The 27084-nt window shown below is 40.9% G+C and overlaps 1 protein-coding gene across 1 annotated transcript in view; it reads left to right on the forward strand.

Moving 5' to 3' along the window:
- Positions 1-27084, forward strand: part of ltbp3.L (latent transforming growth factor beta binding protein 3 L homeolog) — an 85504-nt gene that overhangs the window by 2824 nt on the left and 55596 nt on the right. Inside the window, exons 2-3 of the mRNA XM_018257727.2 lie at positions 4362-4655; positions 9412-9629. Of these exons, the coding sequence (XP_018113216.1) occupies positions 4362-4655; positions 9412-9629 (512 nt within the window). The remainder of the gene's footprint in view (positions 1-4361; positions 4656-9411; positions 9630-27084) is intronic.

The raw sequence follows: 27084 nt of genomic DNA on the forward strand, positions 1-27084 counted from the left end.
AATACATTTGTACTCTTATGGAGCATTTGTTTATTTTATGGGGACTATGACCCCTATTTGAAAGCTAGAAAGATCAGAAGAAGAAGGCAAATAATGAAAAAACTAGAAAAGAATAAAAAATTAAGATCAATTGAAAAGTTACTTAAAATCAGCCATATCATACTCAAAGTTAACTTTAACCCTCTTTAAGTCATATGACAGAATACAAGTTGGCTGTTTGATCTGTAGAGATCTATACCGTTACACATCTGTATACTCAAAGCCACCTGCACAGTTAAATCTATGATGACACCAAAAAAAGCACACTTAAATCAACAATGGTGAATGCCTGCTTATTCAGAGCAATCACACATTCACAGCTGCACATTCACAGATCCAAAGAGTCTCACACCAACATGCCTAGTCCTGAAATATGCCCAGTTTAACAATAACATCCACAGGCATGCAAACCAACATACAGTACTACCTTGCACACAGCTGCAAAGCCACAAAAATTCATACCAGCACACTCATATGTAGGTGGAGCACAGTTGCTCACTCAGAAGTGCATTGGCCACACCAAAACACAGTGATATACAATAGTGCACTTAGATCAATACTGGCACACAGCTTGAAATGCACAAAAATTCAAACCAGTGTGCTGCCACTACACTACCCAACAGAGGTCAACTGAGATCATGCCAGTAAATCCAGAGCTATATTGATACAGAACGGCCACATCTGCACTTACTCAGTTTAAATTGAGACACAAACATACCAGTATGCTAAGGTATGTGAAGAATAAATAATTACCACTGATAGCATCCCCAGCAGCTGAAAGGCTGCACACTCATCAGTTCTGTGCTTATGCAATTACATAAAGACATTCTTGCACTATCCCCCTAAACTAGATGTTTGGAAAATGCATGGCACTAAGGGGTATATTTATCAAAGAGTGAAGTTAATAGTGAAGTTCCGCCACTAGAGTGAAATTCCGCCACTTTCCATTCATTGCTATGGGATTTTTAAAGGCGTATTTATCAAAGGGTGAACTTTCACTTTCACCCATTGATAAATATGCCTTTCAAAATCCCATAGAAATGAATTGTGATCTGCGGAATTTCACTCTAGTGGCAGAACTTCACTCTTTGATAAATTTACCCCCATGTGTGAAAGTTGTAGTCTGTGCCTCGTGGATTTTGGTCAGAGAAGAATGATTGCATGTGTGATACTCTAAGGCTTAAGTCATACATAGATTAAATTCACACAAAGCTATTTGATTTTGATTGCTTTGCAGTATTACTCATAGGAAAAACAATTTTAAAGGGGTTGTTCACCTTCCACCAGAAATAAAGACTTGTTTCAATTACTTAATATACTCTACTTGTGAACAGTTTTTCTAATATTGAAGTTTAAAGTTTCCATTCACCTTTTTATGTCTTTCTAAAGCAGCTTGGGGTGTCACTGCGGCTCATTTATAAACAGTGGGAAATTTGCACCTGGGCAGTAACCCATATCAACCAATCAGTGATTAGCTTTTTATTAGCCAGCTGCCAGCTGCAGGTTGAGCGCTGAACACAATCATCTGATTGGTTGCTATGGGTTGCTTCCCAGGAGCAAATTTGGCCACTGTTTATAAATAAGCCCCACTGCCTTTGTAAATGGCTTTAAATTGATACATTAATTAGGACATTATAGACAAATGGCAGGGGACCTTTTTACCCATAAAGAGGATCACCGTACCAGAGGCCACCCCTTTAGACTAGAAGAAAAGAACTTTCATTTGAAGCAACGTAGAGGGTTCTTCATAGTCAGGACAGTGAGGTTGTGGAATGCACTGCCGGGTGATGTTGTGATGGCTGATTCAGTTAATGCCTTTAAGAGTGGCTTGGATGATTTTTTGGACAGACATAATATCAAAGGCTATTGTGATACTAAACTCTATAGTTAGTATAGGTATGGGTATATAGAATTTTAATTAAAAGTAGGGAGGGGTGTGTATATGGATGCTGGGTTTTCATTTGGAGGGGTTGAACTTGATGGACTTTGTCTTTTTTCAACCCAATTTAACTATGTAACTATGTAACTATGTAACATTAGTTGATACATTTCTTATACTTGGCCCTGCTGAGCAGAATTCCTGAGTTTCAATAAAGGGTTTGTTCACCTTTAAATTAACCTTTAGTGTGACTTAGAGAGCGGTATTCGGAGACAATTTGCAATTGGTTTTCATTTTTTTATTATGTGTAGTTTTTGAGTTATTTAGCTTTTTATTCAACTGCTCACCAGATTTCAATTTCAGTAGTCTGGTTGCTAGGGTCCAAATTACCCTACCAACCAAACTTTAATTTAAATAAAAGACTGGAATATGAATAGGAGAGGGCTGAATAGAAGGATGAGTAATAAAAAGTAGCAATAACAATACATTTGTAATCTTGCAGAGCATTTGTTTTTTTTAGATGGGGTCAGTGACCCTCATCTGAAAGCTCAGTCTGAAAAAGAAGGCAAATAATTCAAAAACAATAAAAAAATAAAGGCCAATTGAAAACTCACTTAGAATTAACCATTCTATAAAATATTAAAAGTTAACTTAAAGATGAGTCTCCCTTATAAAGGCAATGGTTATAATTGATACAATAGTTGCTAATATTCCACAGATGCTGCTGAGAAATGTAGCAAATAAATGTAGCAAATCGTAACAGTTCAGAATCTGCACCTGGATTACTGAGCTGCCAGACAAACACCAGAAACAAGAACATTAGACTTTAAAATTCAGTATTCAAAAAACGAAAAAATAAAGGATGGAAAGCAATTGAAAAAGTCTTTATTTCTGGTGAAAAATCTGAAAACTACTGAACTTTTTAAATATTGTATGTGCCACATTTGCAGTGATTATTATTCACTTCAATTGTGAAAAAATTACCTTTGGTTTATAGAAAATAAAGGGCATGTGCCACTTTTTTCTTTTCTCTTGGTTATTTAGTGTGGGCCTTGGGAACTTATAGAAGCACCATCACTGCAGTCTGGTGGCTGGTGGTTTGGTTACTTTTATTGGCATTTGCTACACCAGGTTAATTTAATTCCTGACATTTGGCAATGCAACTTCACAACCACAAAGAGTGACTAACGAATACCTTGTTATTAGGTAGACAATAATCCATTCCAGGTATATTTAAAGTGATACTGACACGAAAAAAATACTTTTTAAAATATGAATGTACATTGTTACCTATATGTCCATTTCTGGTGTGAGTATATCTTTAAGTCCATATTACACTAAATGCCATATGTTGACATGGGATAAGTAATATACATTTAAATGCAAGGTATCAGTCATTATCTGCATTACATATTTAGTTTATGTTTCTTCGACAAATATTTTGTATTGTGTATTAAAAGCTAAAGGAGCCTGGTGCCTGTTTTCAACTGGATCACTGAAATTCTTTGTGGGTTAACTGGTAAAACTGAACATAGGCAATTTTAGTTGTGTGGTTATGTTTTCTACAGTAGGGAAATTACACGGTAAGCTTCAATGAGGCAGTGACTATTGGGAATGATATAACATTCTCTACAGGTATAGGATCCATTATCCAGAAACCCGTTATCCGGAAAGCCCACAATTACGGGATGCCCATCTCCCATTTTATCCAAATAATCCAAAATTTCCTTTTTCTCTGTAATAATAAAACAGTACCTTGTACTTGATCCAAACTATTATATAATTGATCCTTATTATTATTATTATGGAAGCAAAACCAGCCTATTGGGTTTATTTAATGTTTAAATGATTTTCTAGTAGACCCAAGTAAGGTATGAAGATCCAAATTATGGAAAGATCCATTATCCGGACAGTCCCAGCATTCTGAATAACAGGTCTCATACCTGTACTGTGTCTTGTGTGGATTATATTATTATTATTATTTTTATTAATGGCAAAACATCTATTGAAAGACAAGCTGATTGTTAAGATTAGGTATCATTTATAGCCCTTGGCGCACCTCCTGAATAATATTGGTTCTCCTGAATTATCATTACTCTCTATTTATTCTTCTAAGCTACAGGACATAAGTAAAGGTCATGGAGTCTTTCCTTGTATGTTTTAAAATAGACCATACAGCATTAAAGTTGCACTTCTGAGAAATGTGTTATTAGTACCCTCATTAAAATGAAGAACACTAATGAAAAATACCTACTCTAGTGTTGCATTTAAACCCGTTCCACTTGCAGTGTCCAAGCACTATGCATTACTTTAAGTGACAAGAGTGGTGCGTAAAATAAATGACCCTTAAGAGGGATTATAACATTAACAAGGATACATTTATGCTATCATTCAAGTTCATCTTTCCTTCAGTGACATATGCCATTTTCTTTATCTTCTACAGTGGTCTGCCCACTACCATGTATTAATGGTGGCCAATGTTCTTCAAACAATCACTGCCTCTGCCCCCCAGACTTCACTGGCCGATTTTGCCAGTTGCCGGCAGCTGGTGGAGGGGGCACTGTAAGGAATACAGGTGAGGCAAGTGAAGTGGAGGGTGCCGATACATCCTCCGGGAAGCATGCTGTCTATGCCGTTCAGGTGATTGCGGGAGATGATGAAGCAGATGGCAGAGAAACAAAAATCAGCCAGTCAGCTCTCACAGTACCACTGGCACCTGGACATACATCATCAGAAGGTATCTGTCTATATGAGAAAGTATTTTTATATTTGCCTTTAGTAACATTCTTACATTTTTATCCACACATTTTTCGTCAAAAATAACACTTTTTTTAAATATACGGTTGGTGGCTTTTTATCAAGTGAGGGAATACAGGGTAATGAAACATAGCTCATAATACAAGTTGATCGGATTGCCAGCTTGGAGTTTGGAAGGAATTTTTTCCCCCTCTGAGTCAAATTGGTCATGTGTATATATATATATATATATATATATATATATATATATATATATATATATATATATATATATATATATATATATATATATATAAATATATATATATACATATAACACACAAGGGAAAGTTGTGCTCACCACTATTTTTTAAAACCATTAGGCGGGGGTGCAATGAGGGTGTAGTTGACTATATATATATATATATATATATATATATAAAAAATATATAACGTGATACCAGCACTCCCATGTAAAAATTCTCATTTATTTCTGTTGCATCAATGTCCAATGTTTCGGTCCTTGTTAGGACCTTTCTCAAGGATATATATATATATACATCATTTACACGCTCCCCAAGATTCACAAATCCCAGTCTGCACCCCCCGGAGACCGATTATATCGCCGGTGGGCTCACTATTCCAACCAGTTGCCATCTTTGTGGACTCCTTTCTACAACCATTAGTCACTACCATGCCCTCATACACTCGGGATGCCACCCATGTCATCCAGATTCTCAACGGACTTGGCGTACTTCCAGAACACTGCCTATTAGCCACCATGGATGTCAGTAGCCTTTACACAGTTATACCCCATGAACAGGAACTCGTGGCCTGCAGACAAGCACTGGAAAAACGACCTGATAAGTCTGTTCCAACCGAATTTCTCATTGATCTACTAGAACTAGCCTTGACCAAGAATTACTTTAGATTTGAGAACACCTTTTACTTACAGATATCTGGCACAGCTATGGGCTGTGCCCTGGCACCGTCCTATGCGAACCTCTTCATGCTACACTATGAACAGGAGTACATCCAAAAGAGAGCTGCTGACAGACTTGTTGCGTACCTTCGTTACATCGATGACCTGCTACTAATATGGGACGGGGATGCCTCATCGCTCACCGAATTTTTCGACACATTAAACTCCATGGATACACCGATCAGGTTTACGTTGAAATTTGACGAACAGAGCATAGAATTCCTTGATCTATTAATATACAAGACAAGGGATGGCTTTGGGACCAGTCTCTATAGGAAACCGACCGACCGAAATACCACCTTACACGCGGCCAGTGATCACCCACCCTCTACCATCCGGGCGATCCCGTACTCGCAGTTCCTGCATACTATACGTAACAACAATGACCCAGAGAAAGCACAGCTGCAATTAAGGGAAACATTCGATAGATTTCTGGACAGAGGCTACAAGGAGGAAATGTTATTCCAACAACTCCAGAAGGCTTTGCAATTCTCACAATTTGATCTTCTCACCAAGAAAACCACGGAAAAATCACCAGCTCCACAGTTGATTTTTACATCTAAATTCTCACATATCTCTAAACATCTTAAACAGAGTATACAAAAGAATTGGCCCATAATTGCTATGGACAATAGCCTTTCTCTCTTTGGGGCTCGTCCCCCCATTTTTGGCAATGGAAAGAACCAAAACCTTAAGGATATCCTGGTTAAAACTGATTTTTTGGATAAATCTCAGGTGCCCCATAATTGGCTGAGTGGACAGCAGAAATTGGGGTGCTATCGGTGCCCAGACTGTACTACATGCAGGTCCCGCCTTGTAGGTAAAGACTTCCCTCACCCCCACACGGGTAAGCGGTTTGACATACGATTCAGACTCACTTGTACCACATCTTTTGTGGTATACATTGTTACATGCCCATGTGGCCTTTATTACGTGGGGAAAGCCACCACTTCACTACGCGACAGAATAGCGAACCATAGATCTGCAATCAGCAAAGCTATTAAAGAGAACTCTGCCAAGCAACCAGTGGCGCGACATTTCCTGCAGATGGGACACGGTTTACCTACTTTCCGGTGTATGGCAATAGATTTCCAGCCACCTCTGCCACGTGGGGGCAACAGAGCCAAGGCTCTTCTCAGGAGGGAAGCAAGATGGATACACAGACTGGACACCGTCACCCCTCGAGGACTAAATGAGACATTACCTTTGGGCTGCTTTATTTGAGCATCCCATATAATATGTTTTTTCCTTTTTTTTTTTATTCTTTTTTTCCTTTCATTTTTTCACTTGCATTTATCTAATATTTAGAAATTTGTGATCCTTTTTGCATATTATGTTCGTGTTTTTGGCTTCATTGAGTTTGCAGCATAAGCTGCTCCTACTTGTACAACTAGGTTGTTTATACACCTTGTACTTTTGCCTTAAGCTTATAGCCTTACTATTTAGTATTTTGTATCCCCTGCCTCCAATCGCTTCTGGTATACTTTGCTTGTTTTTAACCTTCCTCCCTCTTAATCTCTCTCCCTCTAAACTTTTTTTCACACATTGCCCCGCACATGTCAGACACTATTAGATCCATGCCTGTTGCGTTCGATGGGCCCGTGTTACAGTAATATGTGGGCAGGAGCAGAAGTACCCATCCACTTGAAGGCCCGATGAGTGGACTCATGATTGTCTCCATTTGCCAAAAATGGATACGGAGTGGAGCGCATAACCCTTCATCCCAATTTTGGCAGCCGTACAGATATCCACTGATGCTTTCTGGTTACCCATATGCTCAGAGATCTGATCCCGTTTTTTCACTATGTGCCGCACGCACTCTCGATATGATTTGTTTAGTTAGCTTCTGACAGCGTTGTCCGGTTGCCCTGGCAACCCCCTTCTGCTAACAGGCTGGCGGCTAGAGAGAGCGGTTTGGGACACACCCACCGCCACACTGTCGGCCGATTGGGCAGTACTGACTCTGCAGCGGTCGCTATGGCAACCTTCCTCTGCTTACGGATCGGCGTACGTATGCTCGATAGCGCTTGGGCGCACGCCCACCACTATACTGTCTACTGATTGGACTGCGGTGACACCGCAGCGATTTTGATTGGTTTGCGGCTTGGTTCCAGGATAATAGCATTACTCTGACACGGAGGCAACTTCTTCTTTCGCTACTCCCTTTCCTCAATCTTTCTTTTAATCTATTCTTGCTGTCTCTAGCTCGCACCGCTATACTAAGTAGCACTTCTGATGCCCTGCACTTCCCTGCCTTATCCTACACTTTTTAACTTTGACCCCGAAATCTTGTCACATTGTTTGGTGGTTGCTTAGCAACAGATTAGGGCGCCAAAAAACGGCCAGTGGGTTTAAATTCTGGGATGGTAGTGGGATTCTGGTTGTTGGTTTGTAATCTCCTGACGAAGATCCCTGTGAGGGATCGAAACGTTGAGTGGAATAAACATACTTTTATCCGCAAAGAAAATCCTGTGAGTGTCGCTGTTCTTGCGAATATATATATATATATACGTTTTATATATATATATATTTCTTGGTTTTTGCATGATTAGCCATGCATATAAAGTGCATACTTTCTGTTATAGTTGTTCTGTTATAGTATGACAGGTATAAAGGCACCTGAGGTTATTTGAGCACTATTTATACACATACAAAAAGTTCATATATCAAAAGATATCTGTCCCAAGGTCTTTTTCTTCAGTAAAAAATTTTTTTATTTAAATTCACATTAAAATTAAGATACATACTGACCCCACATGGCCCACCTTACGCGTTTCGCACCCTTCGGCGCTTAGTCATAGATGAGACACCTAACGACTAAGCGCTGGAGGGTGCGAAACACGCCCTCACAATCCTTCCAGGGGAAACAAGGGATTCCTGAAATTATAAGAAAGCCAGTTTACAAAATGAGATTTTACAGTCAGGGATGTTAAGTTATATAGAGTTTTCTCCCAGAAATGGATAGAATACAAGGCTGTTGATGCTAATACTCTTTATACAATGTTTATCCAGAGATTGTTTTTTTACCTTTTGTCTGTAGTGATGAGAGAATCTGTCCTGTATCGATTCGCTGAAAAATTAATAAAATGGTGAAAAAAATTGTGAAATGGCGAAAAATTCACAAATTCGTCAATTTTTATCTATACAAATGCATTAAAGTCAATGGGAGTTTTTACTTGTGCCAACTTTTTTTGTCTCTGCAACTTTCTTGTCCAAATGCATTAAAGTCAATGGGCGTTTTTTCTAATGCCGACTTTTTTGTCTCAGCATCATTTTTGTCTCTGTTACTTTTGTGCCGCGCTGAATTATCTGCTAAAAAACATTTTTGTTGCAGTTTTGCAGATGGGGGAAATGCAGAATTTTGTTGTGAATCCATGGCTGCTGAAAAAATTCACTCATCACTAGTTAGGAGTCCTTTTACCCTTGTGATGCAAATTATAGGCAGCTTCAGATGGATTTTATCACATTCACAACTACACTTTTTTTTGGACTACTTGGATAAATGGTTAAACTTGATGGACAGTCTCATTTTAAGTTCAGAAACTATGTAATTTACTGCAGTCTGTTATTTCTTTGTTTCCCACCACAACTTTAATTTTTATTTCTAAATTATTTTTGCTACGTTTTTCACATAATGTTAGCAATGTCAAGTCTATAAAGAAGCATGATCTTATGCTAAATATGTGTATGGTACAGATGTATTTTATATGTTTCCTTACCACATCTTGATGTACCTCTCTTTTTTAAAAACTTAATTATATTCCTTTCACTCCAGTCCAGGTTCTTCCCCCTTTCCTAAATGTTCGAGTTCATCACCCTCCCAATGCCTCTATCCAAGTTCATCGCATTGATGGGCTTGGGTCTGAGGGTTCAACAGGAGGAGGAGCACCTCATCTCATTGCACATCCGGAGGGAAGCAAAGCTTCACCGTCTCGGCCCCTGACTTTCAAACCTTTGGGGCGCTGTTTTCAGGATACCCTTCCCAAGCAAGATGTGAGTAACAATTAACAAACAAAAATATAACAAAGCCATACTCTGCCATTCCCTATATGTGAAGAAGCCTACATTTGAAAGTATGTATTATTTATATAGTGCTACTTATGTAGGCAGCTCTGTACAGCATAACAATAATTTAATAGAAAAAATGGGGTGATTAAAAAAATATAGTGTAATAAATATAAAATGTCAAAGAGACAAGAATATAGAAGTATCTGCCACATAGAGCTTACAATCTAAATGTATGTGAATATTTTCACAGTATACTCTATACCAGGAGATATTTATTATTATTCAACCAGGCAAATTTGTAATAGCTGGTGTCACCCCATTGGAAACTACTAATTACAGGTAATGAAATATCAGACATGCAGGTAAAGCTTCCTTAAAACACATAGCACTGCCTTCAAACCAAAAATGAAAGGCATTAACCCTCGCTTAAAGGTGTGGTTCACCTTTAAATTAACTTTTAGTATGTTATAAAATGGCCAGTTATAAGTAACTTAAATTGGTCTTCATTATTTATTTATTTTTATAGTATTTTAGTTATTTGCCTTTTTCTTTGGATTCTTCTCAGCTTTCAAATAGGGGCCACTGACCCCATCTAAAACAAATGCTCTGTAAAGCTATTAATGTATTGTTATTGCTACTGTGTATTACTCATCTTTCTATTCAGGTCCTCTCCTATTCATATTCCAGTCTCTTATTCAAATCAGTGCATGGTTGTTAGGGTAATTTGGACCGTAGTAACCAGATTTCTGAAACTGAAAACTGGAGAGTTGCTGAATAAAAAGCTAGATAACTCAGAAACCACAATTAGTAAAAAATTAAAACCAATTGCAAACTGTCTCAGAATATTACTCTCTACGTCATACCAAAAGTTAATTTGAAGGTGAACAACCCCTTTAAGAAAATATGGACGGAGACATGCAAATTACTACTTAACATCCTGGTGGTCAGCTATGAATCCAGTAACACTGGATTAATGGCACAGATGCAGTCTATTAATTCAGAGCCATATATATATATATATATACAAACTTGGGACAGTCTGTTTGAGGGCAGAAATCCATGGCACGGTGATGACCGATTTGTCGACAGGCGATGACACGCATGTGACGTGTTGGATGTGCAGAATATAATATAATGCTATTCCCCAAACACATACCTACCGTGATTTGCAAGCTCTGGATGTGATGCATCTTACTTCTTCCTTTGACTCTCTTCACTCTAATATCGCAGCCATCTCTTGTCCTAATGTGGCTACCTCTGTCTACTATAGTACTCTCACCACTGCCCTTAATGAGCTTGCTCCTGCAAAAACTAAACATGCTAGACCCAAACCACTTCAACCTTGGCATACTGCTCATACAAAAACACTCCAAAGACATTCACGTGCACTTGAGCGTCTCTGGCACAATTCCTGTTCAGAATCAGACTTTTGGAGCTACAAATCTGCCCTGCGCTCCTATAACATCAGCCTTTCCCAAGCCAAACAAACATACTTTACTTCACTCATTAACTCCCTTTCTAAAAAACCGGCACAACTTTTCTCCACCTTTAACACTCTTCTTTCCCCTTCTCCACCCCCTCCATGCCCATCTGTCTCTGCTCAAGATATTGCTGAGCACTTCAAAAACAAAATTGACACTATTAGAAGTGACATTACACTACTCAACCCCCCTAGGCTTCCACCACCCTCCCTCCACACTCCCCAGTCTCTTCTGTGCTCCTTCTCCCCTGTGACTGATGAGGTAGTCTTAAAACTTTTGGGCTTATCTCACCTTACCATCCGCCAGCTTGATCCATTTCCTTCAAAACTTCTCCGCAATACCAATCCTTGTCTAATCAAAGCCTTAACTCATCTATTTAATCTCTCACTCTCAACTGGACTGTTTCCTTCTCAACTTTTACATGCTCTTGCCACCCCCATTGTTGAAAAAACCCTCTCTTTATCCCTCCAATCTTGACAACCTCCGACCTATCGCTCTGCTACCTTTCATCTCTAAACTACTTGAGCGCCTAGTCTACAACCGACTAACCTTATTCCTCTCTGACTATAACTTACTATAACTTGCTGGACCCCCTACAATCTGGTTTTAAACCACAACACTCCACTGAAACTGCCCTGACCCAGCTACCTAATGACCTTTTAACAGCTAAAGCCAACAAAAATTTCTCACTACTAATACTGCTAGATCTCTCAGCTGCATTTGACACAGTAGATCACCCTCTTCTTCTCCAGTCCCTCCATTCGCTTGGCCTTCGTGACACAGCCCTGTCCTGGTTCTCTTCTTACCTCACCAATCGTTCTTTCAGTGTATCCTACAACGGAGTAGCATCTTCTCCTCTACCTCTTTCTGTTGGGGTTCCTCAAGGCTCTATCCTGGGAACCTTATTATTCTCCCTCTATACTTATAGCTCGTATGGTTTCCACTATCACCTCTATGCTGACGATACGCAGATCTATCTCTCCTGATCTCAACCCAGAACTCCTAACTTGGGTCTCCTCCTGCCTGTCCGCTGTCTCTACTTGGATGTCGCAATGCTACCTTAAATTAAACATCTCTAAAACGGAAATGGTTCTCTTTCCTCCAACTAACACCAGTAACATCTCAGAAGTATCCATCATAGCTAACAATTCCACTATCATACCATCTCCCCAGGCCCGGTGCCTTGGGGTTATCCTAGATTCTGCCCTTCACTCCTCATATCCAGTCACTTATTAAATCATGTCACTTCCACCTAAAGAACAAATCCAAAATACGATCATTTATCACCCAAGATGCTGCCAAAATTCTTATTCATTCTCTCGTCATATCACGTCTAGACTACTGTAACCAGGTCCAGACTGGTTAAAATAGGCCCTGACATTTCAGGTACACAAAGGCCCAATCAGCCCACAGAGGCCTAAACAGCCCCCCACCAGCCCACTAAATACTGACTTTCTATGGCACCTTATAGCAGCCCCTCTGGCATTTGCCAGAACCCACAGATTGCAAGTCCGGGGCTGACTGTAACTCTATTTGGCCTTCCCCTCCAGAGACTGTCATCTCTCCAGTCCATAATGAACACTGCCATGCCATTCTGTCAATCCCTGCACTCGTTTCCACTTCAGAATTAAATTCAAATTAATGACCCCGACATTCAAAGCACTTCATAACTCCACCCCACCCAACATCTCTGAACTCATCTCTGAACTCATCTTTATATACTCACCAGACTGCTTACTACGTTCCTCTACTGATCTGCTCCTCAACTCTTCTCTCATTACCTCCTCACATGCTCGCATTCAAGACTTTGCAAGGGCTGCACCCCTCCTCTGGAATTCTCTCCCACGGTCTGTCCGACTTTCTCCCAACCTTTCTGCTTTCAAAAAATCTCTTAAAATGCACTTATTTAGAGAAGCCTACCCTCACTCTTAACTACCAAATGCAATACCACATACAGTACTACAACTCTCACCCACTTAATTCTGATCTTGCCCACTGCCACACCTTGTGTATCATTCCCTTCCCTTTAGATTGTAAGCTCTTTCTGCATAGGGCCTTCCTCTACCTTTTGTACCCGTATTGATCATGATATATGTAACTCCTTATGTTCTATGTATGTAATTTATGTGATTTAGTTGTATAAACACATTTGCTTTACAGCGCTACAAAATATGTTGGCGCTATATAAATACATGTTATTAATAATAATAATAATAACAGTGGGACTGATAGAGAAATTGCAGGTACAAACTACATGTATCTGACTATCTGATGAAGATGCATTGTGCGGTGTTTACATATAAGGGCTAGTCCACACGAGGAGATTCAGGGAGATTTTGTCGCCTGGCGACTAATCACCTCGTCTTATGAGCAACTATCTCCCTGAACTGCCTCAGCGTTTTTCCCCTTAGGCTACAATGAAAAGTCGCCTGCGCTAATGCACACGTAGCGATGCGTTTTCAATAGTTGCCCAAAGTTGCCTCAGTGAGGCAATTTCAGGCAACTATTGAAAACGCATCGCCGTGTGTGGATTAGCGCAGGCGACTTTTCATTGTAGCCTATGGGGAAAAACGCTGAGGCAGTTCAGGGAGATAGTTGCTCAAAAGACGAGGCGATTAGTAGCCAGGCGACAAAATCTCCCTGAATCTCCTCGTGTGGCCTTACCCTTAAAGAAGCTTAAAAGCCTTTCACAACTCACAACATGCTGTTACAGCAATTTTGACACTTTCCTGTTTTCCTGCCCTTTGGTCCCTCTCTGGGTTAGATTACTGCCATTTAAAGGGGTTGTTCACCATTAAATTAACTTTTAGTATGATCAGAGTGTGATATTCTGAGTCAATTTGCAACTGGTTTTCATTTTTTATTATTTGTGGTCTTTGAGTTATTTAGCTTTTTATTCAGCCACTCTCCAGTTTGCAATTTCAGCAATCGGATTGCTAGGGTCCAAATTACCCGAGCAACCATTGATTTGAATAAGAGACTGGAATAGGAATAGGAGAGCGTCTGATCAGAAAGATGAATAGTAAAAAGTAACAATAACAATACATTTGTAGCCTTACAAAACATTTGTTTTTTTAGATGGGGTCAGTGACCCCCATTGGAAAACTGGAAAGAGTCAGAAGAAAGCAAATAATTAAAAAACTATACAAAAGAAAAAATGAAGAAAAATTGAAAAGTTGCTTAGAATTAGCTTTTCTATAATGTACTAAAAGTAAAAGGTGAGCCACCCCATTACCCCCCTGGCCACAGGGAAGAGTTTCGGGTTGGTCTGAAAAGGAGGTGCAAAGATCTGTTAACCTCAAGGACTATGTAAAGGTGCCCATACATGGAGAGATCCGCTCGTTTGGTGATGTCGCCAAACAAGCGGATCTCGCTCCGATATGCCCACCTTGAGGTGGGCAATATCGGGCTGATCTGATCGTGGGCCCTAGGGCCCAACGATCGGATCCTAGCGAACGCAAACGGGCGGTCGGATCGCGGGACTGCATCAATGAACAGATCGAGATCTGGCTGACTTTCGGCCAGATCTCGATCGGGGAAGCCCGTCGGGGGCCCCCATACACGGGCCAATAAGCTGCCGTCTCGGTCTGTCGGCAGCTTTTATCGGCCCGTGTATGGCCACCTTAACAGTCTATGAGATCTTTGAATTGCACCACAGCCTTATTTGATGGGTGAACAATCCTTTCTGCAGTAATAGAAGGTGGTTGTGAGTGTCTGGCACATGTAAGTAGCACAAGGCTGTGATATTTATTAAAATACTGGTGCTGGACAGGATTATACAGTCATACTGATACTTTCCTCTAAATGTGTTTTATAAAAATGTAGATGAATTTGGAAAATGCATAGCTGCTTTTCATTGTGCAGCATATTAGCAACCATCTTCTTGTTCTGTTTTGCCTTCATCAGGAATGTTTAAAATTTTCATAGTGTCAAATGCAATAACAGGTTAACTGGAGACTGGATCAAGCTCTATATTGATCTGGAAAAGAGCATTTTGCAAACTAAATGGTTCCCTCTGGCAAATGTTATCTTATGGTAGCACAGAGATTGCATTTAAAGGATTACTAGAGTATTATTATTTCATGTTTTGCCTAGTAACCAGTCCAAAGCAAAGAACTTACAAATTCAGCTATAAGATCTATTATCCAGAATGCTAGGGATACAGATTTTTCCTTGTAGCTTTCTGTTATTTGGTTTACCATAACTTAAGTCTGATAAAAATAATTTAAAGGACCAGTAACACCAAAAAAAATAAATAAAGTGTTTAAAATCATGAAAATATAATAATATATATTAACACTTGAACTGCACTGGTACAACTGGTGTGTTTGCTTGAGAAATACTGCTATATTTTATATTAAAAAGCTGCTGTTCAGCCATTCAAAGCTGAAAAAGGAGAAAAGGCACAGGTTTACATAGCATATAACGGATAAGCTCTGGAGTATAAGATAAGACTGATCAGAGCTTATCCAGGGTCGCCCCTGTAAAGGTGAGAACCTTGCCTCAGGTGGCATCGAGAGGCCAGTTACCAGGACGGCAAAAAGCCACCTCTGGTAACTTTAAGAGCCGAATTTCAGTTTTTTAAGATGGAAATTGGGCTCTACTAGGGCAGCGAGCGCAATAGCACTAGCAATGCTGCCCCTGCTGGACCCGTTCCAATGCTAAATGATACGCAGCTTATCTTATCTGTTATCTACTGTGTATCCTGTGCTTGAATGACTGCCCCCATGGCTACACAGCAGCTTGTTTATAAAAACACTCAAAAGCAAACACTCCAGTTTTACCAGTGGAGGGCAACAGTACATTATATTGTCATTCCTTTAAAACACTTACATTTTTTGGTGTTCCTTTAATTAAATAAACCCAGCAGGATTGTTTTACCACCAATATGGCATCACGAAGCTTAGTTACCATCAAGAACAAGGTACTATTTTATCATTACAGAGAAAAGGCACGTTTTTTTTAAAATTTAGGTATTTGCGTATAGGGATGTAGCGAACGTCGGAAAAAAAGTTCGCGAACATATTCGCGAACTTGCGCAAAAATGCGAGCGGTTCGCGAACGGTTCGCGAACCCCATAGACTTCAATGGGAAGGCGAACTTTAACATCTAGAAAAGACATTTCTGGCCAGAAAAATGATTTTAAAGTTGTTTAAAGGGTGCAACGACCTGGACAGTGGCATGCCAGAGGGGGATCAAGGGCAAAAATGTATCTGAAAAATCTGCCTGTGTGTGCTTGGAAGAGATAGTGTAGGGGGAGAGCTGTTAGTGATTTCAGGGACAGATGATAGTAAGCTTGCTGGCTAGTAATCTGCTTGATACTGCTCTGTATTGGAGGGACAGAAGTCTGCAGGGATTTGAGGGACATTTTAGCTTAGGTAGCTTTGCTGGCTAGTAATCTACTGTTCTCTTTAAACAACTGCCATACGTTGACCTTGTAGGCATTGTTTGCCCAGTTTTTTTGGACGCAGCCACTGAAGCACAGTTGCCAGAAAAAATATGCCATATAAATGCTGAAAATAGTAATTTTTCGCCATACGTTGACCTTGTAGACATTGTTTGCCCAGTTTTTTTGGACGCAGCCACTGAAGCACAGTTGCCAGAAAAATTATGCCATATAAATGCTGAAAATATAAATTTTTTTGGTTGCAGCCACTGAAGCACAGAGGCCAGAAAAATTATGCCATATAAATGCAGAAAATATGCATTTTTTTGGTCGCAGCCACTGAAGCACAGTTGCCAGAATAATTATGCCATATAAATGCTGAAAATATAAATTTTTTTGGTTGCAGCCACTGAAGCACAGAGGCCAGAAAAATTATGCCATATAAATGCAGAAAATATGCATTTTTTTGGTCGCAGCCACTGAAGCACAGTTGCCAGAAAAAATATGCCATATAAATGCTGAAAATAGTCATTTTTTGCCATATACGTTGAGTCAACGTATGGCAAAAAATTACTATTTTCAGCATTTATATGGCATATTTTTTCTGGCCTCTGTGCTTCAGTGGCTGCGGCCAAAAAAACTGGGCAAACAATGCCTACAAGGTCAACGTCGTTGACCTTGTAGGCATTGTTTGCCCAGTTTTTTTGGCCGCAGCCACTGAAGCACAGAGGCCAGAAAAAATATGCCATATAAATGCTGAAAATAGTAATTTTTTTGGTCGCAGCCACTGAAGCACAGTTGCCAGAAAAATTATGCCATATAAATGCTGAAAATATAAATTTTTTTGGTTGCAGCCACTGAAGCACAGAGGCCAGAAAAATTATGCCATATAAATGCTGAAAATATAAATTTTTTTGGTTGCAGCCACTGAAGCACAGAGGCCAGAAAAATTATGCCATATAAATGCAGAAAATATGCATTTTTTTGGTCGCAGCCACTGAAGCACAGTTGCCAGAAAAATTATGCCATATAAATGCAGAAAATATGCATTTTTTTGGACGCAGCCACTGAAGCACAGTTGCCAGAAAAAATATGCCATATAAATGCTGAAAATAGTCATTTTTTGCCATACGTTGACCTTGTAGACATTGTTTGCCCAGTTTTTTTGGTTGCAGCCACTGAAGCACAGAGGCCAGAAAAAATTAAACCAGTAGGGTTTGCACCCTAGTTTGTAACGGTGGCGGAGGGAGGAGGAGGACGCTAAAGGACAGCTGTGTGTGGAGTCATGAGGCTTGAAGAGAAGGACAGCTGCATAGAAGTCAGAACAAGTCTTCCGGCGTGCAGTAACCCTCCGAGATCCACCCCTCATTCATTTTAATAAAGGTCAGGTAATCGACACTTTTGTGACCTAGGCGAGTTCTCTTCTCAGTTACAATCCCTCCTGCTGCACTGAAGGTCCTTTCTGAGAGCACACTTGAGGCTGGGCAAGACAAGAGGTTCATGGCAAATTGTGACAGCTCTGGCCACAGATCAAGCCTGCGCACCCAGTAGTCCAGGGGTTCATCGCTCCTCAGAGTGTCGATATCTGCAGTTAATGCCAGGTAGTCCGCTACCTGCCGGTCGAGGCGTTCTTTGAGGGTGGATCCAGAAGGGTTGTGGCGCTGCCTTGGACAGAAAAACATTTGCATGTCTGACGTTACAGACTGGCCAAAGGGCTTTGTCCTTGCAGGTGTGCTCGTGGCAGGATTACTGGCACCTCTGCCCCTGGAATGTTGATGAGTTCCTGAAGTGACATCACCCTTAAAAGCATTGTACAACATGTTTTGCAGGCTGGTTTGTAAATGCCGCATCTTTTCGGACTTGTGGTATGTTGGTAACATTTCTGACACTTTATGCTTGTACCGAGGGTCTAGTAGCGTTGCGACCCAGTACAGGTCCTTCTCCTTAAGCCTCTTGATACGGGGGTCCTTCAACAGGCATGACAGCATGAAAGACCCCATTCTCACAAGGTTGGATGCAGAGCTATCCATCTCCGCTTCCTCATTATCAAGGACTGCATCATCCACGGTCTCCTCCCCCCAGCCACGTACAAGACCAGGGGTCCCCAAAAGGTCACCACTAGCCCCCTGGGAAGCCTGCTCCTGTTGGTCCTCCTCCTCCTCCTCCACAAAGCCACCTTCCTCCTCTGACTCCACTTCTGGCACCTCTCCCTGCGTTGCAGCAGGTGCCTGGGTTCGTTCTGGTGATTCCGACCAGAAATCGTGCGCTTCCAGCTCCTCGTCACGCTGGTCTACAGCCTCATCTGTCACTCGTCGCACGGCACGCTCCAGGAAGAAAGCGAAGGGTATTAGGTCGCTGATGGTGCCTTCGGTGCGACTGACCATATTTGTCACCTCTTCAAAAGGTCGCATGAGCCTGCAGGCATCGCGCATAAGCACCCAGTAACGGGGGAAAAAAATCCCCAGCTGTGCAGATCCAGTCCTACCACCCAGTTCAAAAAGGTACTCGTTGACGGCCCTTTGTTGTTGCAGCAGACGTTCCAACATAAGGAGCGTTGAATTCCAGCGAGTCTGGCTGTCAGAAATCAAACGCCTGACTGGCATGTTGTAGCGCTGCTGAATGTCAGCAAGGCGTGCCATGGCTGTGTAGGAACGTCTGAAATGGGCCGACACCTTTCTGGACTGGGTGAGAACGTCCTGGAATCCTGGGTACTTGGAGACAAAACGTTGGACTATTAAATTTAACACATGTGCCATGCAGGGCACATGTGTTAAATTGCCTAGTCTCAACGCTGCCAACAGATTGCTTCCATTGTCACACACCACTTTTCCGATCTGCAGTTGGTGTGGGGTCAGCCACCGATCGGCCTGTGACTGCAGAGATGACAGGAGTACAGATCCGGTATGGTTTTTGCTTTCCAGGCACGTCATCCCCAAGACAGCGTGACAACGGCGTACCTGGCACGTCGAATAGCCTAGGGGGAGCTGGGGGTGCACAGGTGTGGAGGAGGAGAAGGAGGACCCAGCAGCAGAGTAAGAAGAAGAAGAAGACGAGGTAGAGAGCGATGGAGGAGTAGAGGTGGTGGCAGAACCGCGTGCAATCCGTGGCGGTGACACCAACTCCACTGTTGTTGTTGAGCTACCCATTCCCTGCTTCCCAGCCATTACCAAGTTCACCCAGTGGGCAGTGTAGGTGACATACCTGCCCTGACCATGCTTGGAGGACCATGCGTCAGTAGTCATATGGACCTTTGGCCCAACACTAAGTGACAGAGATGCGGTAACTTGGCTCTGCACATGTTGGTACAGGTGTGGTATTCCCTTTTTAGAAAAAAAATTGCGGCTGGGTACCTTCCACTGCGGTGTCCCAATTGCTACAAATTTGCGGAAGGCCTCAGAGTCCACCAGCTGGTATGGTAAAAGCTGGCGGGCTAAGAGTGCAGACAAGCCAGCTGTCAGACGCCGGGCAAGGGGGTGACAGTCAGACATTGGCTTCTTACGCTCAAACATGGCCTTCACAGAAACTTGGCTGGTGGCAGATGACTGGGAATGGGAACAGGTGGTCAAGGTGGAAGGCGGAGTGGAGGGTGGTTCAGACGGGTCAAGGAGAGCAGAGGTAGAGCAGTAAGATGCTGGACCAGAAGGAGTGTGGCTTTTAGTTTGCCTGTTGCCTTTGAGGTGTTGCTCCCAAAGTGCTTTGTGCTTGCCGCTCATGTGCCTTCGCATAGAAGTTGTACCTATGTGGCTGTTGGGCTTACCAAGGCTCAGTTTCTGACTGCACTCATTGCAAATTACAATGCTTTTGTCAGAGGCACACACATTAAAAAATCCCACACTGCTGACTTTTTGGAAGTGTGCGATCTGGCGGTAACAGTAGAAGTTGGCGGAGTTGGCGGTATTGGCGGCAATGGCGGGTGCGTTGGCCGGCTGAACACAGGTGCCGATACATGTTGTTGCCCTGCTGATCCCTGCGGGCTGTCCTCCCTGCTTCTTCTAAGTCTTATTCTCCTACTGCCTCTCTGACTCTCCGTCTCTCCATCTGAACTACCCTCCTCTTGCTCTCTTCTACTAGGCACCCACAAAACATCAATCTCCTCATCATCATTCTCCTCAGATGCATCAATTTCTTCTGACACATCACAGAAGGAAGCAGCAGCGGGGACCTCCTCCTCATCACTCATTATGTCCATCTCTATCGTGTTCTCTGCCAGAATTAAATCTGGTGTAAGGTCCTCATCTCCTTCATCTTCTTCTGGCAATAATGGTTGCGCATTACTCAGTTCAAGAAACTCATTGGAAAATAACTCCTCTGACCCCAGTGAAGAAGGGGCACCGGTGGTGGAGGAAGTGTTACGTGGGGTGGCCATAGCAGTGGAGGATGAGGAGGATGTTGTGGTAAAGTTAGAAACGGTAGAGGATGGGGTGTGCTGTGTAAGCCAGTCAACTACCTCTTCAGCATTTTGGGAGTTCAGGGTCATTGGCTTTTTAAAACTGGGAAATTTGCTAGGGCCACAGGATTGCATAGCAGCACGGCCCCTAGCACGGCCTCTGCGTGGCGGCCTGCCTTTGCCTGGCATTATTTTTAAAAAAACAACAACAACAACAAAAACTCAGTTGGTTTTTCTGGAAACGATAATACACACAGCTAGATGGCGGGTTGAAGAAAACACTGTGCAAATAATGCCTACAAAGTCAACGTATACACTACTACAGCGGTGGATACGGATTACGTAAAATATATGAATGCTGCTTGAAAAAAAGTAACTCAAGTGGTTTTTCTAGAGACGATAATATTATCAATATTTAGACAAAATGTGAACAAGCTCACACAGCTCGATGGCGGGTTGAAGAAAACAGTGTGCAAATAATGCCTACAAGGTCAACGTATACACTACTACAGCGGTGGATACGGATTACGTAAAATATATGAATGCTGCTTGAAAAAAAGTAACTCAAGTGGTTTTTCTAGAGACGATAATATTATCAATATTTAGACAAAATGTGAACAAGCTCACACAGCTCGATGGCGGGTTGAAGAAAACAGTGTGCAAATAATGCCTACAAGGTCAACGTATACACTACTACAGCGGTGGATACGGATTACGTAAAATATATGAATGCTGCTTGAAAAAAAGTAACTCAAGTGGTTTTTCTAGAGACGATAATATTATCAATATTTAGACAAAATGTGAACAAGCTCACACAGCTCGATGGCGGGTTGAAGAAAACAGTGTGCAAATAATGCCTACAAGGTCAACGTATACACTACTACAGCGGTGGATACGGATTACGTAAAATATATGAATGCTGCTTGAAAAAAAGTAACTCAAGTGGTTTTTCTAGAGACGATAATATTATCAATATTTAGACAAAATGTGAACAAGCTCACACAGCTCGATGGCGGGTTGAAGAAAACACTGTGCAAATAATGCCTACAAGGCCAACGTATACACTACTACAGCGGTGGATACGGATTACGTAAAATATATGAATGCTGCTTGAAAAAAGTGACTCCGGTGTTTTTTCTGGAGACGGTAATATTATGGATATTTAGACAGAATGGGAACAAGGTCACACAGCTCGATGGCGGGTTGAAGAAAACAGTGTGCAAATAATGCCTACAAGGCCAACGTATACACTACTACAGCGGTGGATACGGATTACGTAAAATATATGAATGCTGCTTGAAAAAAGTGACTCCGGTGTTTTTTCTGGAGACGGTAATATTATGGATATTTAGACAGAATGGGAACAAGGTCACACAGCTCGATGGCGGGTTGAAGAAAACAGTGTGCAAATAATGCCTACAAGGCCAACGTATACACTACTACAGCGGTGGATACGGATTACGTAAAATATATGAATGCTGCTTGAAAAAAGTGACTCCGGTGTTTTTTCTGGAGACGGTAATATTATGGATATTTAGACAGAATGGGAACAAGGTCACACAGCTCGATGGCGGGTTGAAGAAAACAGTGTGCAAATAATGCCTACAAGGCCAACGTATACACTACTACAGCGGTGGATACGGATTACGTAAAATATATTATGGCTGCTTGAAAAAAGTGACTCCGGTGTTTTTTCTGGAGACGGTAATATTATGGATATTTAGACAGAATGTGAACAAGGTCACACAGCTCGATGGCGGGTTGAAGAAAACAGTGTGCAAATAATGCCTACAGGGCAAATAATGCCTAAAAGGTCAACTTATACACTACTACAGCGGTAGTAAAATAAAAAAAAGTAAAATAAAAAAAAAAAGAATATTAAAAAAAAAAATTAAAGTTGGTGCTGCTGAACTACTAGGAGCAGCAGATTAGCACACCAGTCCCACTCCCCAACACTGCTAGACTAATAGCACTGGGCTCTTATAGTAGTAGTAGTAGTAGTAGTAGTAGTAAAACAACAAAAAAATAAATAAAAGCAGTCCTTACAAGGACTACTGTTATTGCAGCAGTCAGCAGATGAGATCAGAAGCAGGACAGCTGCCCACTGCAGCTACATACAGAGCACTGCAGTAGAAGGTAGATTACTAGCCAGCAAAGCTACCTAAGCTTAAATGTCCCTCAAACCCCTGCAGACTTCTGTCCCTCCAATAACAGAGCAGTATCAAAACGATTACTAGCCAGCAAACTTTCAACTGTCCCTGAAATCACTAACAGGCAGCAGCTCTCTCCCTACACTATCTCTTCAGCACACACAGGCAGAGTGAAAAAACGCTGCAGGGCTTCGGTTTTTATAGGGAAGGGGAGTGGTCCAGGGGAGAGCTTCCTGATTGGCTGCCATGTACCTGCTGGTCTGGGGTGAGAGGGCAAAAAAAAGCGCCAACAATGGCGAACCCAAAATGGCGAACGTCGCGCGACGTTCGCGAACTTCCGGCGAGCGCGAACACCCGATGTTCGCGCGAACAAGTTCGCCGGCGAACAGTTCGCGACATCTCTACTTGCGTATAATGGAGTCTATGCAAGATGGCCTTCCCATAATTGGGAGCTTCCTTCATAATGGGTTTCCAAACTGGACTTATCTTCCTAGTAATACTAAAGATTTAGAAACAATCCTTTTGGAGGGGTTGGTTTGCATGTAGGGATGGGCGAATTTATTCGCCTTGTTTCGCCAAAAAAATGACGCCAATAGACTTGTATGGCGTCATGCGTCAAAATAAAAAGACGTGCATCTAAAATTTTTTTGATGAAACGGGTCAAATTCGCCCATTCCTATTTGTATGTAAAACCTGAATTAAAGAAATAACCATGGATGGCAACTGGGAAGGGTGTGGAATTCCTTTGGGTTGAGATTTCAACTGGGAAAAAATTTGCAAAGAAAATTATCATTGTTGTGTGCTACAAACCACCTTGTATAAGTGACGAGAATGAAGCCCAGCCACTTTTACAAATAGAAGCGGTTTCACGTCTAGGTCAAGTAGTTATTATGGGGGATTTCAATTATCCAGACTTACTGGGATAATGGGGTTGCCAACTTTTTATTTCAGATTGTTCAAGAACCAACTAGGAATGACTCTCTAATCAACTTTGTAATCACTAATAATAACAAACTCAACTCTTTGTGTGGGTGAGCATTTAGGGAATAGTGATCATAACATGGTCTCCTTTGAGATTATGTTGCAGAGACAACTCTATGAGGGTTTAACTAAAACACTAAATTTTAGACGTGCAAACTTTGACAGTTTAGGGGCATCTCTGCAACATATTAACTGGGAAAGGCTTCTCACTGGGTTAAACACAGAACAAAAATGGGATATCTAAAATGTTGCTTAATAAATATACATGCTAGTATATTCCCTTTGTAAGCAAGGAACGTCTTTGTAAAACAAAACCTTTGTGGTTCGACAAGTGTTGGTGTTCAGATGGGTAAGAAAAGACGTGCTTTTAAGACATTCAACTTAGCTCCTCAACAGCAGAAACATTTATCAGGTATAAGGAGACCAATAAATAATGCAAAGAGACAAGCTAAATTGAAAAGGGTATTGCTTTTAAGGAGTAAAAAGAATCCAAAATTATTTTCTAATATGTAAATAGGAAAAAATCTAAGCAGGATGGGATAGGACTCTTAGGGGGTTATTTACTAAACTCCGAATGCAAAAATCACGAAAAATTTGTGATTTTTTTTAATAAAATCAGACTTTTAAGACTTTTGAATTTTTCGGAATTTATTAAACCCTGAGGATGGTAAAGTCTGAATCTGAAAATCCAGCATCTCAGACCTGTCGAGGTTGCATATAAGTCAATGGGAGAAGTCCCAATGATTTTTTGTTGTGCACTGGGTTTCGTGCAATACCCCGAAGCTTTCGGAGTTTTCGGCTGAAAATTGTGAAAATTGTGAAATTCATAAAAATCTATTGAAAAAATCAGAAAAAATTTTGAAAATTGAATTTTTTTCCAAAAAGCTACTTTTCTGGAAAATGTAATAATAAATAAGCGTAAAAAACCGGAGCAGATTTAATAGGAGTTTGTAGCTGAAAATATTGAGATAAATTCTGACTTTCATAAATAACCCCCTTAATGTCAGAGGGGGGTAAGTTAATTGATGAGAACAGAGAAAAAGCAGATGTTCTGAACTGCTATTTTTGTCTGTCTGCACAAATTAGGAGCCAACTAATGAAGGTTTCCTTCTTAATAGTCCCAGTTCTAGTAATACAAGAAATGATGCATAGTTCAGGCAAGAGGAAATTCAAAAAGACTAGTAAAAATAAACAAAGGTCCAGGACAGGATGATATTAATCCCAGGGTACTAAATGAGCTTATCTCTGTGGTTGCCAAACTTCTTTACTTCATTTTTCAGAATCCATTGAGGTTTGGCATGGTGCAGAGAGATTGGCAAATTGCTAATGTGATGCTGCTAATCACAAAAGGATCCTCTTCTCAACCTAAAAACTATAGGCCGCTTAGTCTGACGTCAGTGAAAGCTTTTTGAAAGGGGTATTAAGGGATAATATACTTGACTTCATTGCAAATGATAATACTATGAATTTGTTCCAGCATGATTTTATGTGTAATAGATCTTGCCAGACTAATTTCATTTATTTTTATGAGAAGGTGAGTAGGGGCTTCAACTCTGGGATGGCAGTGGATGTAATCTACTTAGACTTTGCTAAAGCATTTACAGTAAGACACAGAAGGTTACTGACTAAATTAAGTAATGTTGGCCTGGAACATAGTATTTGTACTTGGATAGAGAAGTGGCTAAAATATAGATTAGAGTGGTGGTAAATGGAACATTTTCTAATTCTACAAGTGTTGTTTGTGGAGCACCACAAGACTCTGTACTTGGTCTTTTGCTTTTCAACTTGTTTATTAATGATCTGGAAGTGGGCATTGAAAGTACTTTTGCTAATGATACAAAATTGTGCAGAACTGTAGGTTCCATGCAAGATGCAAATTGGAAAATGAGGTTTAATATTGATAAACACAAGGTTATGCACTTTGACAGAAATAATATAAATGCAAGTTATATACTAAATCGCAGTGTGATAGGGGTTTCCTTCATTGAGAAGGATCTGGGGCTAATTGTAGATAACAAATTGTCTAATTCTAGGCAGTGTCAATCAGAGGCTACTAAAGCACATAATGGGGAATATAATAGAACGTAATAGAACTTCCAATAGCGGAAGAAGGTTTGCGAATTTTAAAGCTTGCGCCAGTGTGTAGTGAATATAATAAAACTTCTTACTGAAAAAGTTATGTTTGCTCTAGAAGATTATGACACCTTCAAGCATTTCTTAAAAAACTAAACCCTAAAAAATGATAAGGGCTAAAAATGGCATGGGAAACGCCGTGGAACTAATCCAGTACAGATACATGGCAGCCGATCCACTCTGGTCACGTGGTAACACATGCGGGTCCTTAATAGCACATTTGCAGCTTACCATGTTGCTGGATATGTGAAGTTGTAGTAATCTTAAAATCTATTTTTTTGGACATTCAGATAAAATCATTGAACAAACAATTGAATGATAGCGGGCAGGGGGTGCATGGCTTGATGCGTTTCGTGACTATTCTTGTCACTTCCTCAAGAAGCTTCTTGAGGAAGTGACAAGAATAGTCACGAAACGCGTGATAATCAAATCATTTGATTGTTTGTTCAATGATTTTATCTGAATGTCCAGTAAAATTGATTTTCTGATTACTACAGCTTCATATATCCAGCAACATGGTAAGCCGCTAATGTGCTATTAAGGACCCGCATGCTCTATATACTAACCTTATTGCATCACCCTAAAATGTCAGCTTGTCAATGATCCAGGACTTCAAACTTGTCACAGGGGGTCACCATGTTGGAAAGTGTCTGTGACATTCACATGCTCAGTGGGCTCTGCGTAGCTGTTGAGAAGCTAAGCTTAGGGGTTGTCACTAATTATCCAGCAGAAAATGAGGTTGGTCTGTAATATAAGCTGATGCTACATGGCTGATTATTAAATTCTGATGCTAATTGCGTTGGTTTCTGTGCTGCCATGTAGTAATTATCTGTATTAATTAACTTAGCCTTATATTGTGACATTTCTATTTTATGTGTACTGTATATTGTAAGTGAGTACTTAAGTTCAGTAAGTGACAGCA

Source organism: Xenopus laevis, chromosome 4L, assembly GCF_017654675.1.
Source record: "Xenopus laevis strain J_2021 chromosome 4L, Xenopus_laevis_v10.1, whole genome shotgun sequence".
NCBI classification, from domain to species: Eukaryota; Metazoa; Chordata; class Amphibia; order Anura; family Pipidae; genus Xenopus; species Xenopus laevis.